This window comes from Amblyomma mixtum, chromosome 5 (assembly GCF_055824585.1).
Source record: "Amblyomma mixtum isolate Tamu chromosome 5, ASM5582458v1, whole genome shotgun sequence".
NCBI classification, from domain to species: domain Eukaryota; kingdom Metazoa; phylum Arthropoda; class Arachnida; order Ixodida; family Ixodidae; genus Amblyomma; species Amblyomma mixtum.
Window position 1 is genome coordinate 181,498 of NC_143016.1, and position 19,198 is coordinate 200,695.

The following is a 19,198-nucleotide window of genomic DNA, read 5'->3' on the forward strand; positions in this document are numbered from 1 at the left end:
AAACTGGCTGAGACCGATAAAGAACATACCTGGAAATGTAAACCACTCCCAAGGATCCCTCCCATCAGTGCATGCACGGGGCCTCCGTGCTGATGTAAACTCCCCCTCTCCTCCACCAATCAGTGATGATCCATTGTGACTTGCAAGACGGCACCTCCATGATCCCATTGTGACTCACTTGGCAGCAACCTCCCGTGGCAGTTGTTAAATAAAGCGCGTCTTTTACTTCCACTTAATCAACACTGAGGAAGGTGCCGAGCTGGCACCAAAATGTCGGTTCCTCCATAAGAATTTGGTCAGAGTATCACAGTTTTTCTCTCTAATTCGCCTCCTCACCAGGCAGATTTCTGCCAAAATGTTCACGTTCGAAGCAAGGGAATGTCATCAGCAGAGTTGAAATTTCCGAGACATGTCCCTATTTTGAAGTATGGCCCAGCCATAGTTCTAGCTACCATTGCACATTTACCAAGCTATTTAAATTTAATTCTTTCTAACGCTGTTGTCCTGAAAATACGTCAAGCGTCTTGGAAAGTTACCAGGTTTTCTCGGTTGTCTCGGAAGTGTACCAGTATTTCACAGACATCCTTCTGGCAAAGGCATATTTTAGCCATGGATAAATTCCAATTGGCATCAAGCAGCAGGCTTTACTTTTTCAACACTCCTAGGGCAATGAAACCATATGCTTGCCACTATGTTCCGCACTCGGCTTCCCAACATGAACAGAACGGACTGAAGCAATTTTATAGCAGTTTGCCCATGCATAGAAGTGTTGGTTTTCCTTCGTGTTCTTTCCTGTGCCAAAACACATGCAACAAATGGTGCCTGATATACAGGCATGGCCACCATTGGCCACCATTATCATAAGCTCAAAATCTGCTCTACAAGCATGTTAAATGCTTCCTGACACAGTTTTTTTTTTTTTTTACGAGGGCTCCGCTCCAAGGAAAGCTCTCCTTCTGTGCTTTTACATGGCCAGTGGAAGACAACGAAAGGTAAGGTATATCTGAACAAAGGAAGGACATTATGCGACATACTTGAATAACCTCCTCAAAGGACAGTATAACTGAAACAAGATTCAGGTGCCTGTCGAATCACAACTTCACAGAACTTCACGTGACTATTTATGTGGCACCAGCCAAATTGACGGCATTATGATGATGGTTTGATTTTAGTGACTCATGAGCAGATAGTTGAAACAGTGCCAATGAGTTTCGTCCACATAAGGTAATGATATGAAGGTGGTGGTGCTTACAAAAGAACGAAATGCAGGTACAGAGACTGATGTACAGTGTCAGAATTCTAAAAACAATCGAAGGGGTGATGGAAAGTTAGAAATGAAGCAAACTGCTTGCCCAGCAGCCTAACTGCGTATCCCTTACTTTCACAGCTGAGGCTCTGAGCTTGTGTCAGGGCTATCATGCACTCAGACCTAAGGGATGAATTGATCTTGGTAATGGTGCATTACATGTAAATAACAACGATTACTCACGATAAGAGAGACCAGATAAAATCTTGGCTTCAGATAACAAGGATAAGACGTGATTAAGGCTAAGGTAACAAAACAAAATCAGCCAAAACAACTGAATGCTTCAGAGCGCACAGCCACTTACCTCTTTGGCAATATGATCCAGGTCCTCGGCTGTGCTATAAAGCCTGGTGGGCCCTCTGATGCGCCGACCACCTGTTGCCATCTGTGCAGACAGGCGCTCACATCCGGGATCACTTGTCTGCAAGAGTACCAGATGAGGGATAAAAAAAACAATCTTCTGTTTGCGTCTTATACCCCCAAATTATCTTGGCCATGTAAATTTCGTATTGTGCTAGCCCCCTCCTCGCATATTTTACGAGACTGCCCAGAATAAAAAAAAAAATGAAAACCTCACGAAGAAAATTAGCAGCAGGTAATCTTTCTCTGCCTTCATACCTGTATGGCTGGCTCTAGCCACAACTTTAGCAGAGTGGTTATTTAATCAAGCATGTAAAAACAAATATTACAGCTACACTAAGACTAAACACTATTACACAAAGACCCTAAACCCAAGGCCTCCCACAAAGCCTCCTGGTTCCAATAAAATTTTCATCTTCCCCTTCTATACTCCATTTCAACACTTATTTGCAGCACCACGGAAGCTACACTCCATTTCAGCACTTATTCACAACACCACGGAAGCTACAGATCTCCTCAACAAATTAGAAGTTCTACCGCATCTCATTGAAAAAAGGAATAAAACAGCACTCTCTCAGAGCTGTAAGCAAACCTCTAAATAACATTAGTGTGACAGTGGCGTTTGCTATCGTTTCTACCAACACTACATAACTATATGCCGTGCAGATCAGATGAAGTCCATGTTGGTAAGAAAGCTGCCGAGTGGAAGCGGGATTGATAAGGTCAAGTTCGTCGCTAAACATTCGTGTTTCGTGCCTTTATACAGCAGAAAGATGCGAAGTGGATCACTCTTATGTAAGACTTACCTTACGAGATGATCCCACTGAGATTCTGCATGAAAGTGACAACAAACACCTATTCTGCGAAAGCCTGAGAATTGCTGTCCCACAGACATTTACTGTGCTCCGGGTCTATACCTTATCCGGGTATTTACTGGTCATTATAACTGAACTTGCGACAAATAATCTTCTAATGGTACCTAAACACTAGACTGAAATATACATTGAGCAACATATTTCCTTACACCATTTTTTACTGGGATATACAGAAGAAAATAAAGAACTATTTATTAATGTTCGTGCTGTTCAGCAAAAAATCTAAAAAAATTAATTTTGAATACCATAAAACTGTTTTCTTTGCACAGACAGCAGTCTACCAACACCCCTATAGACCTTTGCAATAAAGGCTCCCTAGGCATCACCACACTGCTCACTAGACTGCCCTGGGCACCTCGCGCTAGCACGGTGGAAGTAACAGTAGAACCAGTTTGCAACAGTCTAGAGAGAAGGGATTTCAACATCTCCCTCGCTTGATGCAAAGGTCTATACATGTCACTTGTACACATCATGATTGTGTAATTAAGAAGAGCTTCATACTGGCACAATATTCCTTAGGGCGAAAATGTCACCTCTGGACGCCTCATAGCCTCAGCTGCACTGCAAAGAACTAACAAGATGGAGTCTAAATGCCTGCTGGTTCAAAAATTACTTGCACACACCTCACAACAAGGAAGTTATGATATTACTTCAGAATTCATAAGACTAATTCTTGGCCATAAACCACGCCCACACTTTGCACAAGTCATGTCAGAACTTGAGTTGATGCAAGTGCAAACTGTGACAAAAGTAGATATTTCCAATTATCAGCACCAATAGGTGGTACACGTGCAAAAGGTAGAGATTTGCTCATAAATTCACTGCACTTCAGAAACTAACCCCAATTAATATGGACTTTTTAACGAAATTTGCAGCTTTTCACAAATTCGACAATGCTCTGTCAATTTAATCACCACTGCATAATGTCCATGCTAAACTGAAAAATGCTAGTTTTTCAATTTTAATGAAGCTGAATCCCGATGACTGCACCAGGAAATACCCGGCTTTACCTGAACGAGCACAGCCTTATCAACACATAGCATCACTTGTGCAGTATGCTCCTGAGAACTGTAATTAGTCTGTGAAAACAAGAGGCACAACAGTGAGTAAAATTTTGTTAGATCACTCTGTAACTTGCTCAACATAAAATTTTTCATGGAGTACTGCGCATGCTAAGAGCTTTGAGGATGCCCTACCCTAAAGCACAGCCATATTTCAATTGTTTGCTCATTCGAATGGAAAAGGTAAATGAACAAAATAGAAGGGCAGACATGAGATGAGCCAAGCCTGGCAGTCAGTGTTACTAGATTCTAGGACAACAGGCATGACCAAGCTCACTAAACTAAAAGCCCTTAGAAATTGAAACACAAACAGAGATGGAACTCTATACTGGAATGCAGAGAACTCTTTTCAAGCATGTCTACATCTGTGCTGCTCTGTAGAGGCTTGCAAACAGGGGAAAGAAGGGCCTGAGTAAGCCAAAAGAGAAGTCCACAGCTTGGCAAGTGTCCATAACACTGGCCGCGATGCAAACAACAAGAACGCTGACGTGTGGGCACTCGCAGGAACTTAACCGTTCTTCTCAAGAGGTCAAACTTGGCTCAACCAGGCTGCCAAAAGCTGCTACCGCTTACTAAGATAACGCAGAACAGTTTGGACCTCCATAGTTAAGCTTACTGCCTCAGTATTGCTCATCAAGAAATAGACTGTTTAAGTCATGCACTGAATATTTTCGTTCTTTTTTTTTTCTTGTAACAAAAAGGTCTGCAAAAAAGAATCACACATGTGGTGTACTGAAAAAAAAAAAAAAAAGCAGGCCAACAGGTAAAAGTTTAAAACTGATCTTGCTGGTGCACAGTATGCTACAGTGCTCTGAGTACCACATGTGAAGAGTCTGCTTCATACCGCATTAGCCACTCCCTTAAGTTAAACAGAGAGGCACAGAAAAGGAACGCACTTGAAACAACTGGAGCAATGATAAGAGACTAGCCTATTGTTCTCTGATAAAAGCATGGCTTGTGGATCCCAGGAAGAAATATAGATACCATTAAATACTCCTGGCCGGAGCAACATGAGGTCAATGGTGCACTAGAAAAGTGGGTCACAGATTTACAATGCACAAAATACATTCAAAGCTACCTTCCAAGTGAATGTTGGAGTATTTTGTGCACAGAACTTGTGCTGCCTGCAGTTTGCACACATTTCCACCCAAGCATTTCAAACCACAATGAATGGAAGTTGAAACAAAAAGGGCTAAGCTTTTCTGATTTTTTAATCGTCCCCACTTGATAGAAAAACTTCACCTTAAACCTACTTGTCAAGGTTCCACAGATTTTCACGTGCCATGGGGCTACGACCTACAGGTAGGCCCACTAGTATTGAGCTTTGGGTTTTGTCCATCCACCGTCACCCACTATAATCCTTTTCCTGCCCCCTCGCCAGCCACCTCATGTCAACCTCTGCTTTTCCTTTCATATGGTTCTCTCTCACTCTCTCTTAACAGTAGAAGTGTATACATATTGCATATAGAACACCAGTTCTAATTGTGCATGTCAATGAGCAGCAATTCTGTTCATAATACTGATGACCGTCTCATTTTGCTACAAAATAGTTTTTGCTTTTCAAAAAGAACACGTCCCAAGAACAGATAGAAAATCCAACAAATGACACAAACTAACAAAAGGACTGAACACAGGAGTGAACAAAAGCCTATTAATCCATCAGTTATATCTAGAATCTCAAATATAGTATGATGACTTCTCAGTATGAAGTTTGATGGCACGAGAAAGACTGCCAATCCCATTCAGAACTGTCATTCATGGATCACCATAGTCACTCAGAATGAAGATGACTGGACTTACATTGGTCAAAGAAGCCAATCAAAGTCATGAAAAAAATAAACAACACCTTATCAGATAAATTTGCAGTTTATTACAAGTCACCATATATGCCAATTGCTTAAATATTCATAATATGGCAGCACAAGTAATAAAAAAATCTGGTGCAGAACTGACTGATAAAATGCATTGTAGAGCTTAGCAGAAACTGACTGCCGTAATGATTTTCATGGACCTTCTTGTTCACTAATTACTGTAGGCTCATAGTGAACACAGCCAGCATTTCAATGGTTTTGAAATGCTGTAAGTACAGTACTCTGTACCATGCTACCTGCGGGATACATGCCCTGGAAATGTAGTACCTAAAAGAACAACAGCCTACAAGAGGAAAAGTTAGTATTTTGTGCCTCACTGTAACATGTGACTGCAAGGCGTTGCATCTTTCCTAGCAGGTAGGTAGTTCCTCCTTGCACATGATACCCTTTGGCCTCTTGGGCTCAGGACCAAGAATTTTATCTCGAATGGCTGATACGAAGAGCATGCGCTTGGTTTCAACAGGATTGGCAAGCACTTTAGGTCCCACTATTCAGAAGAATATGAAGGGCTAAAAACCTAAACATTACACGCAACGGACGGCGCTACAGAGTAAAGGCTCCAGTTCAATAACACACCGAAATATGCTTCAATGGATGCATATTTGCCGAATGATCAAAGGGCTCTCGATCAAAGACTAAAGTGTTCACGCTCGTATCGGCATGATCAGCGTGAAGTATTTGTGGAGAGAGTTATACTTCTGCACCCTAAGTAACAACACAGTATCAATCATGATACAGGCGTATACTGTTTCTCGCGAAGCACTCAAATACACATGCTTATCATGATAACACCGAGATTCGTCGACAGGTAGCAGTAAGTAGGTTGTTTCTTATCGCATGTCAGCGCCCCTCACGCCCCAAAAAACTCAAAAGGAGAAAGGATGCTCGCATGCGAGCGGGGAATGCCAAACGCGCCCATAAACTAGGGTTTTGCTTAAGCGAATATACCTCCTGCACTCGCACCTCAAATACAGGCCACGGTATTCTCACGCTATTGCGGAAAGGCTCCGTGTAGTACTCACATCAGTATTGCACCGTGGCTGTCACACAGCCACACCTTGCCAGTGCACTTTTCCGTCGTCGACCTGTTAGTGCAGGCACGACACTGGTATAAGGGCAAGGAGACACATGTCCTCGTTGTTGCCGTGAGGACAGCCAGCCTTTTTAAGCACTCTTGCGGTGGACACTGGCTCGGGCAGCGGTCGCCACAAGTGCGGGGGCGACGGTAATCGAGATGCGAACTATTCGAGCGGGGACACCCGCTCGAAGTATTAACTAATGCCTCCTGGGCCTTGATATGGACGGCAGCATTCTATAGCCCGAGTTCTGCAACGCTTTCACACATACACAGTCACAACAGCAAGATCTTCACACGTGGTAGACGATCTTCTACAATCTTCGCGAGGTTCACAACCGCGCAAGCGCCATGATTTCCCGGACGTCTCCAAATACAGCGCAACATATACCGGAAGTGCATAAACTAATTGCTTATTGCATTACGATTTTCGTATCGAATGTCGGAATCAGTAACACGTACTTGCAATAATTTAGCGTGATTATAAGATGTGTGAAAATCACGATGATTTTATATATGTAATCGCGAAGTCGTGGGTGTGTGCCTGTGCCGTTCGTGCCAGGCATGCTAAAGGCAGCTGGCGTATGGAGGCTATCGTGCGAGTGCGTGTGGCTGATCGGCGGTGTTGAGCGGGGTTTCGGGTCAAATCGACGATGTTTTGTGGTATGAAACTCTCTTAGAGGTGCGCCCCAGAAATGTTCAAGCGTCTGAAGGAAAAAATTGTGGAAGAAGTGAAGCAGTCGCCCATACGATTTCCCCAGTTTCCAGGACAGGTGAGTTTGTTTACTCGCGAGCTTTCGTGTTGGACTTACTGCACCGTTGTCATGGCTTCTTGGGAAACGAACTGAGTTTTGGTTCAACACCTGTAAGCACTGCGCGTGCGATGAAGTGTCACCGGCACGCGCGGCCGCGTGGACATCGCGAAGAACGATGACATCTGGTGAACGCGGATGTCTCTCTAATTGCCGTTTATAATCGTACCATGGTGGTACGAAGACCGATCAGCGTCGTGGCACTTACGTAAGTTTCTTTTTTTTTTTCTTTACCTTCCGGGAGTTTCGGTTCGAGTCTGTTAGGCTGAAATGTGGAGAAAAAAGGGCAAGGTTCACTATTACTATTTGTTGCTCAGCTAGGTACGGGTATCATGTGAAAGTAGCAGCTCTTGTCCAGTCTTGTAGCAGTCATCGTAGCAAGAGCTGTCTGTCTGAAGTGTTTAGACGCGACGTTTTCAAGCACTTCTGTAGATTGATTTCTTTAGTAAGAGTTCGCATGGAATATATTACAGCGGGCAATGCCACGGTTGATTGCGACATCAGCCTGAGGTTGCCATGATTTTATTCGTAACCTAACATCCGAACCGGCGTCAGTGTCAGCCTTGACTTTAGTGCGGGCATAAACCCGATGTAATTAACGCTGTGTACACCTCTCTCTTCAGCTGATGCGCTGCAGTAAAGCCCCAGGCAACTCCTTATCGCGCACGCCTCCCTACAAAGTACTTTTGTCAGCTTATAGCTTGTGTTGCTCGTTATAATTAATGGCATTGTCGTTACTTGCCATTCGTGCGACTGTCCTTTGCGAGCTCAGAATAAGTGACATGTCGTTACTTGCCAGCTAACAGGTTGTGACGTTATGTTTTTAGATTCTGTACTGTGGTGCATGATAGAAAGCGCTTCCACATAAGCACGAGTGTACAGCTTATTTACCTGCATTCAGAAGACGGGCTGTGGAAAGCAGTTGAAGACAGGATTTACACAGTTTCGCAGTAGCCTTGTTTATTTGTCTGTAAAAAAACAGAGCGTTAGAGACCTCTGAATCATATTCTCCCTAAGAACGAACAGATATCTATAGTTCTTCCCTTTGAGTCCGTATACACGAGGTGACAACTTCCATATCGTAACACAAGCTTTTGGTAGGAAATAATTTCGATTTACGTTCACCTGAGCCCATCGATAAGGGCCATTTTGATCCCTTGAAAAGAATGAATAGTTCAATTGCAGAAAAGTACAAGCCCTGATCAGGGAAATTTTTTGCAGGCTTGAAAATCCGAGAAAGCTTTGCATTGTAGCCATCTGGCCACCTTTAGGTGGATTTTGATATCAATATTCGTGTTTTAAATCTGCGTCACCATATGCAAATAACAGATTGGGCTGTACTGTAGAGTGATCATTGTTGTGTATTTGACCTGAAGGAGACTGAAAAGTCTGGGCGTTTTTTCTGAAAACGCTTATGCAACTGGAACACAACTTTGCAAAGTTGAAGGGGGGTTTTCAAAACTTCCATAAAATTAACAATTTCATGTAATCAATCAAGGGCATGAAAACATCTTGAGTGAACTACACATTGATTATTTAGCAAATTAATCATTTTACTTGGGAGTTTCGAAATGAAGGCAATGTGCCATTTCCATAGCTCATCAGAGCAATCAGAGCCGCCTTCACTGTAGCTAGGACACCCTGCAAATCGCATAGTTTGACAGCATCCAGGAATTCGCTTATCTATTGGCACAAGATCTACAGCATATCATCTTTTCATGCCTGTTCCTCGCTGTCAACAGGCTCCAAAAGCTTCTCAGAGTTGAGGGTCTCTGTATCATCCACATCTGCAGTGAAATTGGTGCTTATGTAGTTGCCAGAGTTTTCGTGGGACTGTGTTATGTCAAGAGACAGTCCTCAGAGCCTGGAGGTACCTTCTACAAGCTGCTGCTCAAGTCAGGCAAAATCAGTCGTGTAGCTTCATAGAGCATCTTGAAGTTGGTGTGCTGCAAGCATTTCGTAATCACTGATTGCTTTGTTTCTCTGCTCTGTGCAGAGAGGTAAAAGGATATTAAGACCTATGCTGCCATTTCTGAGCATTGCATCAGTGACACCCGTGCAGAATGGATGCAGAACAGATGTTCTGCAAACCTTTTGGGTTAGGAAAGTAGGCTGACCATTATGTGGTTATGTTTAGCTTTTGTCTTCCCCGACAGGTGCATGAGGTTCTCTGTGTCACGTTCTTCCACTTTTTCTCTCCTACTGTCTTCAGCAAAGCTTTGTAAAATCATGTTTCATGATCAGTCTTAGTTTATAAAATCAAGATTCAATATCTGGGAATACATTAAGCATAATGTCTAACTGTTGATGAATTGAAATTTGATATGAAACTAGTTTAGTTTTATTAGAACACTTTGTTAAGATCATCTGGGTGGACACACATTTTGCACGCAGTGTTGCAGTTTTGCGAGTGTCCTATGTAATAATGAAAGCATGAGAAATAATGTAGGAAAAGGCACTTTTTCTTTCCACGAAAGGTGTCACAGCTGGGAAGGGTTTGCGTGGTGGTGTTAGTTCGCAACTTGTAATCTTGCATATAGTTCAGCTTTACTAACCACGAGTCTCGGTGCTCTATTTACTAAAACAAGTAGTCAGAGATCATATCCAGTGTACCATGAGTAGTGAAATTATGTAGTTTACAACATTGATAACTCTTAGTGAAGTGCTAGCTCGTGGGGCTGCTTATGATGTTTTTGAACATGGCATGCAGGTGGGACCTGGAGAGAGTGGCAGCAACAGTGATGCATCCTTCAGCATCACTGAGGATGACCAGCAACCACACGAGGTAAAGTCTAAAGCTTGCGAGGTAGCTGCTACATTTTTCGGTCCCAAAGTATCTGAAGTAGGGAACAGAAAATATGAACATTATTTTAAACTTTGTAGAATAGGAAAAGGTCCCTAAGTAAAATACTATGATGGGAATTTTTTTTTAATTGTTAATAAAAGTAACAGTTTCTTTCAGAAAAATGGTGAATTTCATTAAATAGTTCATAGAGAGCATCAAGAACCGAAAATTATGTATGTTGTAATATGTTATGATATCAAATGTGTTTTAATGCTTCAGAGTAGTGGATGATGGTGAATTCAGGAAGTTTTACCAGGAAAATCTTGAGGAGAAAATGCTTGTCATTATTTATGTTAAGCATTGCAGCCGATTTTGACTGAAATGAGCTTGCGTTGTTATGCAAAAGGCAGATTCTTTCTTTTCCTTCTGTTACCACTTTATCTTCTTTTTGTATTTATCTCTGTTGATTTCGACTGATGCAGTGTGAAAGCCTCAAGAAGCGAAAATTTGTGGACCACAAAAAAGCATTTCATGTCGATAATTAAGTGTAGCATTAAAACAGACGTCATGGTCTCCATGGAAATGAAGTGTGTATGTGCAGTGGTGTCAGGAAATCTGTGTGCTAACAGTGAGCGCGAATTCCTTCCAGGAGGATGGAGCCAACAGCAGCACGGACCTGCTGCCACTGTACCGGCCACCTGAGAACAGTCCAGCCCTGGTCGCCCCATCAGATGCAGAGAGTGAGCCCGAGGAGCTCAGCTTGGACCTGGTCACCAAGGAGCAGCTCTGGGCAGCCTTTCAGACAGCACGTGCACGTGTCCGCAAGTACCGGAACAAGTATTCGGAGGCAAGTATTATAGAACAGTCTAATTTATTGTGTGTGTGTGTGTGCACATGCATGGGTACAGAAAATGTACTATTGTTTCAGACTTTCGTTTTGTCTTAGACAAGCAATAGACTGTGACAATCGCCTTTCCCTAGTGGGCATGTTTCTCTAATAGCTTCTGACAAGTCGCATCATTTAAGTACTTTAAAGACAGTATTTTACTGAGGAATTTTTGTAGCACAGGTGGGATAGTGCCACTGAGCATGCAGTGTAACATAACTTGCTTTGAAAGTAGAAGACAAGGAGTTACCACTGTAGCTGAGTTGGTGTGGCAGAGCATGTGACAAGTGGAGGTTGCAGATTTACCTAGTTTCCAGCAATGGCGTGCTAAATTATTACGCTCAGAGACTCTTCTTCTCAAAACAGCAATATTGTCATGGTATTGGTCGCAGTAAGAACATCCTTTAGCAGGAGCTCTACCGGCAGTTCCAGATCATGCTCATGAGAGACATGGTGAGTTTCAGGCTGGTTTCCATCATCAGTAAAACTGAATCGTCTTCAGCATCTTACATCTTCAGACTCGTTGTTGCTCGAGTCATCGATTAAATCGCTTGCAGACAAAATGGAGTCCTGAGATTTGCTGTGTTTCAGAGCGTGTGGAGCGCATGCGGAGGCTGCCATGCAACGTTGACGGTATCGTGTCTTAGGAGTGTGTTAAAAAATGCTGTTTTGCAGGGAAAAAAAACTACATCGGAAACAAAACTGCAGTTCTCTGACTACAAACCAGATGAGCATCGTTCCTATAAGCAACGCGGAAGGCTTTGAAGTTGAGCGGCAAAGGCGTCATTAGCGGGTAACATGGCAGGCAATGAGCGCAGTTCCAAGTCTTCGTTTCTTCACAGCATCTTAGAAAGTGCCCCCTCGCGGGACAAAAGCAAACTACATCGGAAACGAAACTTCGGTTCCTTGCCTGCAAGCTATATCTGCAGTGTGGTCGTTAACAATGCGGAAGGTTCCGAAATCGGAGCTAAAAATGATTGTTAGCGGTCTAACGATGCTCAGTGGGTGCGGTGTGGAAAGAGTTAAAAAAAGATAGCTTCGGAATTGTTTACCATACTTCGTCACAATTTTCTTCAAAGCACTCACCAACTGTTAACTAACATCCGCCTCCATGGGAACGCTATGAAACAAGAAAAATATTTTGGAAAGATTTGCTTACATGTGTTTTTATTGGTCGTGCTCCCGCCCTGCACTCCAAGACAGGGGTGACTCCCATCGTCATGTGTCAAGGTGTTTTAAAAAATTGCCTTTGAAATGACGTTTCATATTTTCATGTTCAGTTCTAGGATGTACTAGGCTATTCTTCATGAAGGGACGACATGACTGGTGCACTGTGAAATGAGAAAACTTTTATGAAAACTTTTGTTGAAATATATTTTATGGGCTGTAACCCCAGGTTCTACCTCGGCCGGCTCTGGTGTCACCGAGAGCCTTCTATGTGTGTAAACATGGTGTTGGCCTTTAAGCAGATTGCGCACTTTCTTCAGTGGAAGTTCATGTTGTGTCAGTGATCCACGAAGAACACACTGATGGCTGCCAGATGGCTTGTAAGTGCTTGCACCAGGTTGCGTTCTTCGCACTACACCTAGGAATGTCTGTCTTGATTTGGAATGCAGGCTGTGCAAGCATACCGGTCCCTGGATACCGAGAAGGAAAAGATCAGGGTAAGTCCACTGATTGCATGATGCACTGAAAAATATGGTGCTGTTATCTCCACATTTGTCGTTCATAGAATAAAATGACTATACACTGTTAATTCTTTTCATTAGCTCCCATGAGCACTAAGCACAGGCCCATTGTATGAGCTGTTCTAAAACCAATGCCAGCCCCTCTACTGAATCGTATTGTGTGCATCATCTTATCAGCTGCTTATTTTATTCATCATCTCATCAAGGCCTGAAAGTGTAGTCACAAAATTTTGATGGCTTTTTTTTTTTTCTGTGGAATTTCGTGTAGGACATGAGTGTGCATAGATCACCACATGAAGTCGCGTACGTTCACTAAATAGCTAATTATTGAATTTCCATTGCATTGTCGGTCTTGGTTTCAGCAGCTGAACGACTGCTATGATGTCATAGGTAGTGGTTCTGAGATCGTGCGAGGCATACAAAAGCTTCAATACAGTCACTGCTGTGTTGTTTTCACTTTTATGCTAGCCTGCCCCAGGAACCATAATGACAGTGATTGAACCTATTATGTTGCATTGCAATTTTGCTTTACAGGGGGGAAGCACATCAGACAGGAACTGCAGTTATAAGTTATTTACCTGGCAGAGGCAAATTTCATGTGGTGATGCATGTTTACTAATGTCTTACCCATCATTTCAAGAGGGGAAGGAAGAAAAAAACATGTAACGAAAAATTTTATGTCTGCACTTTTGAGGTCATGTGACAGAATTGACCATGGTGGTGAGCCAAGGCTATGTGGGCTCCTTGCAGCGTATCCTGAGTGAGAGCCAGGACAAGGCCCTGCGCCGCATGGGTGAGCTGCGAGAGCAGGCCCAGCTGGAGCAGCAGGCTAAGGCACACCTGGAGGAGAACCTGCGATGCCAGCTGGAGGAGAAGGAGCACATCATCCAGACACTGGAGACCAAGGTGTCCCTGCTCAAGGCAAACAATGCCATTCCGGGGGCCCCCTGCGAGTCTACCGGCCAAGAGGAAGAACTGGCACACTACAGGGAGAAGGTTGGTACCAGCCAGCTTTGGTACAGCTTTTCAAGCCCATTCACGCATGTGAGTTGCAAAGGTTGTGTGACTGTTTCAGTCAAAAAGCAACAGTTGCAAATGGTCGCATTGGTTGAAAAGCTACAGTTGCAGGCCATTGGCATGCTGCTCGATATTGTAGCAGTCGCAAACCGCTAACCAATCAGTGGTGCCGCTGAAGTAAACAGAAGCTTGTTTCACATCCTGCTTCTCTTTGCTGGTAAGAGTCAAGGTTGATAACTCTCATTTCGAATGAGACCCAATTCAGGAAAACAGCCCATGAGTTGCTCTTGCAAGTGTGAACATTGGTACAGTAGAGCCGCTTCCTGGTCGCAAGGGACAGCCACTTATGTGTCCTTCGTTACTCGCAACTATGAATGGGCCTTTCAACTGTTGTCTTTTTCTTTCTGCTTACGGTTCAGTTTGGCAGGAGAGTTGCTCATGCGAACTTTCCCAAAACATCGGTGGTACTGTGTTTGGTGTAAGCACAAAAGGAGGAAACTTATTGGGCTGTGACATGTTCAAATGAAGGACTCTCCCTTGTGGCATTGCAGGTTCAGCGCCTCGAAACCCTGATGGCAAAATGCAAGGACACGATCCAAAACAGCCGTGAGCGTTCCACCCAGCTGATGCAGGAGAGGGAAGCACTGGCTCGAGCGCTCGATGAAAAGGGACGCCAGCTCCAGCAGTTACAGGTGTGGGTCCCTTGTTGTACCTGCATTCTCACCACTTGCATTCACACACAGCGCAGCCGGGCTGCCTCTGAGTTCAGAGGACATACCTCTTGCTCATTGTAATGCTGACACTTCTGACACTGCATCATTTCCATACTGGCACCAGTGCAGTGTACCACTGTGGCATCTAGAGATCCATTTATCGTGCACAACTTGAGGACATTATAGGGTTGTGCAGACAGTTGAGCATTTTGAATTCGGTTATTAGGGAAATTCTGGGTTTTAATTTGGTTGATGAAATCTAAACGACGTCAAGAAGAAATCCAATCATAAATTATTTAGTGATCATAGGCAGATACTATGTCATGATCTATATATTCTGAAGTCTTATGCATCACTGCAGAGGAAAAAAACATGCATCTAGTATAGTGTCTATAATCTTTTAAGGCTATGACGTGTAGTGCACTTCAGCCTGCTGCTCTGAACATTGCCAAGCGCAGGTTTGAAAGCATTTATTTTAATTTTATTATTTTATTTGAGTTGCCTTAGTAAACTATTCACTTCGATTCAAAAGTATTCACTTTACTTTGAAATTAATCGAACAAAATAACTATTCGCTTTGTGTTTACCTCGAACTGACAGTTCACTACCCGCACATGCTTAGTTATTAACCATAAGCAACCGATATCACTTTGTGTTTTATGCATAGTGGCTCAAGTTGCCACTGCGCCTTCAACCTCCAGTTACTATAGTACTAATAACGCTGCTTTGCCTGTATGCGAGCCTTTGCATAAATTCCTTTGCAAGCTCTCAGGAGTTTTGCATTTCCCACTTTACCGACCCACATGATGTGCCAACAGTGTCGTGTGCTTTGCAGGAGAGTGAAGCAGAGGCGCAGGCCAAGTGGCGTCTGGAGCACCAGGAGCTGGAGCAGCAGGCTCGCCAGCTCACTGAGTCCCTCACTGCTGCCACAGCTGACAGAGATCGGTTGCAGGCCCAGCGTGAGTCCTTAGTCACCTTGCCGCTGGATTTGGAGTGCCAGCCTCAGTGTTGTTGCTGTCTGCACGGTCGCATGTTTTGATACTACTGATGCTGGATGCAGTGCTAAGCAGCAAGCAGTACTCATGGTATGACTTTTTGTAGCCATTAGTTCAGGCTCCGTTTTAAAAGGGTTTTAAAGTAGGTAAGTGGGATGAGTTTCCCATGTTATCTATATGGGCTTGAAGAAGACTGTAAAAGAGAGGAAAAAATTGACAGACGATTACGATAGTTGGTAATATGAAGTTTGAGCACAGCTCTTCACATGCCACCTGTGGTGGCGTGTTATTTAGCCGCCCTCCAAGAACTTTCTGTGGCATTTCGCTCTGCTACTTAGACAACCGGTTATGCCTACAACACCAGCAACAGCGTGGAACGCACGAACGGGCGCATAAGAGCTGTGCTGTAAATGTAGTAGATAAAGAAGAAAATAGCATCAACAAAATACATGCGCTGCTATGGGAGGTTTAGTTGGAAAATGAACAAGAGCAGAGGGGAGACATGGTAATCCATTACCAACTTTAGGTGCAATCAGTGGAAACACGTTCCTGTATTTCTGCCGCAGGTTTATGTGTCAGAGCTTATTATAAGGTTTGCCCAGTGTTTCAGAAGGGTATCGGTACTAAAGCATGCTAGTCTTGCCCTGATTTTGCCCTGATTTATTTGTGTACATCTAGTAGTGACTGAGCAACTGTGGCATTCAGCTGCTGAGCATGAGTTTGTGGGTTCGATCCCAGCCACTTTTGGGTGCATTTCAATACAGTAAAAATGCAGAGACGCACATGTACTGAATTTTTGGTGTGTGTAATGAATGGTCTAAAATAATCCAGTGCTCTCTGCTACAACGTGCCTCAAAGTCCATAGTAATGTGTAAGCGTTGTTTCTTTACTGACTCTAGTTTTGTGAATTTGGATTTAGAGATGACCACATCTGGGGATCTAAAAATAATGTTAGTCAAGCAAGGTGTACAGTTGTACTAGGTTATTTAAAGTCGCACATGGGCGCTGGGGGCAGCACAGGTGTTGTAGCTGATCTTGATTTGTTTTTTTTGTGCTTTTGTGCATCATTAACTGACCATTGTTGACGTTTTCATTATATTTTTAAGGCTTATTTTTGTGGCAGTTTCTTGAGGTACATACCTATACGTAGTTCATTTTCTTATCTGCAGTTTGAAGGAGCTTGACTGTTCTCTCCTCCTTCAGCTTGTGCTGGTCTGCATGAGATCTGGTTCTAGCTTGTGTTCGCTGTGTGGTGCCCTTTCTCAAGTGCATCTCACTCAGCAGTGTTCTGGGTGGGTGCCATGCAGTGTCAGAGATCCAAGGTCAGCACCAGCAGCAGCTGGTAGCCATGGAGAAAGCATTGGAAGAAGAACGCTCCCGCACCAAGGCAGCTGATCTCCGGCTTCTCAAAGTAGGCAGTGCTGCTACATTTTTACTTTTTTTTTTTCCTTGGTAATCCGAACTTGTCACCAGACACTGAAAAGCATGAGATGGATTTGCACGTGAAATGGATGTCTTTGGCACTTGTGCGACATCACTAGAGTTGTTATACAAGATGAGATTGTATGCTGAAAGAAGCTTAAATTAAGCAGTGTAAGAGCCATGATCTTGCTTTCTCGAGCGCAGAATGATTCAGGTAGGGAAGCCAACTGTTTTCTGGTTTTTGTAAACACCTTGACTTCCCAGTCATGGTGTCAAGAGTCGAGGGCATCTGTGAAAGAAGGTCAGATGATTGTGCTTATCCCATCTGTGCACTGTGTTCCTCTGAGTCAGAGCATCCTCTATGATATCTTCAACGATTGCAGCGTTGTTACAAGAATGCTATATGCAATACTTTTCTCTTACTACATAGAAACAATAGGTGCGGACGTTGCACTCAAAATGGGTATTTATCTTGTCTTTCCTGCAGCAAGAGTGTGACAAGAAGATCGAAGCTGCAGAGCACAACTGGGTTCAAAAGCTGGAGGCATCTGAGAAGGAGTACCACAGGCGGATTTCGGAGAAGGTGCTTGCTACCCTGATCACTGCATACTTTGGAGAATATGACATTTTTTTCTTTTTGTGCATGACCATATGCAGCCCTGTCAAGATAATTTACCCATTTTGCAAGCTCAAGACTATTCTGCCTCATGATTAGCTGTCACAGTTGAGCTGCACTGTGTAAATGCATTGCACACTCAGGCAAACAGCTGTTTTTATGACAATGTGCAGTTGTATTCAAAAATGAAAGGCCTGAATACTTATCTAATTGATAGCATATCATGATTAGCATAGCACCTCTTCTTTTTCATTCAGCATTATATTCTTTGGTTTTTGCAAAAATGAAGTGTACTATTTATTACTGGGTCAGGAATCTGAACTCGTCTTTTTGCCGCGGGAACTCGATCTACACGTTCTGAACATTCTTAGAAACTTCGATTTATTGCCCTGTGTGGCTGATTTTCCTAATTAAATCGAATTAACGTCTGGCTCCCGCCTTTTTTTTTTTATTCTCCCTCGTACGGTGGGCGGAGTCTACCAACGCGTGGAGTGCCTTGCAGCCAGCTCCGTGGAGGTTTCGCTTTGTTTTGTTTTTTAGGTTTCCGTGAATAAATAGTTTCATTCGCAGATAATATAGCCGCAAAATAAGTCCGCAGAAATAAAAATACGCGCGGACTATTTGCTTCTACGGACTACTTCATATTACTCCGCCGGTGGCAGAGCGGCAAGCCGCCGCGGGACTGGCTGAAAGGCACTCCACGCGTTGGTCGACTCCGTCCACCGTACGAGGGAGAATTAAAACAAAAAGGCGGGAGCTGGACGTTAATTCGATTTAATTAGGAAAATCAGCCACACAGGGCAATAAATCGAAGTTTCTAAGAATGCTCGGAACGTGCAGATTGAGTTCCCGTGGCAAAAAGACAAGTTCAGATTCCTCTTCAGTGCACCTTTAATAGAGAAACCTGGTTAAATTCTAGGATACCATTGAATGGAAACTTCTATTCTTTAGTGGATTTCTTGTGTTTATACAACACAGTGAAACCTTGAAATTTCGAGCGCTGCCGCGATGGCTCAATGGTTATGACACTCGGCTGCTGACCCGAAAGACGCGGGTTCAATCCCAGCTGCTGTGGTTGAATTTCGATAGCAGAGCGACATCATGTGTGCCCTTGACAGAAACGCCAGTAGCTTGCTCAGCACGCTCCTGCGCGCCCAGCTGTGCCACTGTATGCTTAGAAAGTCGGCAAGTGCTTGAGCATCGGAAAGCAGCTTTGCAGTTTAAACCAGGACGCTATAAAACATCATCCTCTACACCGATACGCTGTGAAGGAAGCACGACCTTCAGACCCGCAGCGATTTGGTGAGCTTGAGATTGGGAGCGAAAATGTCTAACCCCTCATCACTAGGCACGTGCTATTTGTGGACAATTTTGAATATTTGGTTGAATAGTAAAGTGTTCGATATTCGATTTGATCCATATGTTTGGTATTCGAAATCACGAGGTACTCTTTTCGAGCTAATAACTTTTCGGAACTGTTGCTGTGTGTGGTTTTGGTTCAGCATATCTCCTCCGGGATGGCATAGCGGCACACGTGCAGCCAAAGCCCTGACTCTGCACCACTTGCCTGTGCTCCCACGTGTATGCTGGAGCAGCAGCAGATGCAAGCAGGCGGAAGTGCAGCGCCCAGATTTGTACCTGCCAGATATCTATGGCTGCACTACTCGCAGTGTGCGCACGCCATAACCCGCACGACGGCGTGCATCAATAGAGAGA

The 19,198-nt window shown here is 43.7% G+C and overlaps 2 protein-coding genes across 6 annotated transcripts in view; one reads left to right on the forward strand and one right to left on the reverse strand.

Moving 5' to 3' along the window:
* The window catches only part of LOC149341053 (leucine-rich repeat flightless-interacting protein 2), a 45,983-nt gene extending 39,348 nt beyond the window's left edge, over positions 1-6,635 (reverse strand). The window contains exons 1-2 of one of the 3 annotated variants that reach the window (XM_089542886.1): positions 6,496-6,635; positions 1,611-1,727 (exon numbers count right to left, since the gene is read on the reverse strand). In XM_089542886.1, the coding sequence (XP_089399012.1) occupies positions 1,611-1,691 (81 nt within the window). In that variant the 5' untranslated portion in view covers positions 1,692-1,727; positions 6,496-6,635. Of the gene's footprint in view, positions 1-1,610; positions 1,733-6,495 lie in introns of those variants that run through there. The other 2 variants (XM_089542888.1, XM_089542885.1) reach the window with 2 other exon arrangements.
* Positions 6,636-6,993: 358 nt separating this feature from the next.
* The window catches only part of LOC149341054 (uncharacterized), a 28,008-nt gene continuing 15,803 nt past the window's right edge, over positions 6,994-19,198 (forward strand). For 2 of the 3 annotated variants that reach the window (XM_089542881.1, XM_089542880.1), the window contains exons 1-9: positions 6,995-7,321; positions 10,071-10,145; positions 10,795-10,992; positions 12,648-12,695; positions 13,470-13,715; positions 14,288-14,428; positions 15,285-15,408; positions 16,752-16,855; positions 17,354-17,449. In XM_089542881.1, the coding sequence (XP_089399007.1) occupies positions 7,244-7,321; positions 10,071-10,145; positions 10,795-10,992; positions 12,648-12,695; positions 13,470-13,715; positions 14,288-14,428; positions 15,285-15,408; positions 16,752-16,855; positions 17,354-17,449 (1,110 nt within the window). In that variant the 5' untranslated portion in view covers positions 6,995-7,243. Of the gene's footprint in view, positions 7,322-10,070; positions 10,146-10,794; positions 10,993-12,647; positions 12,696-13,469; positions 13,716-14,287; positions 14,429-15,284; positions 15,409-16,751; positions 16,856-17,353; positions 17,450-19,198 lie in introns of all 3 variants that reach the window. The other variant, XM_089542879.1, reaches the window with a different exon arrangement.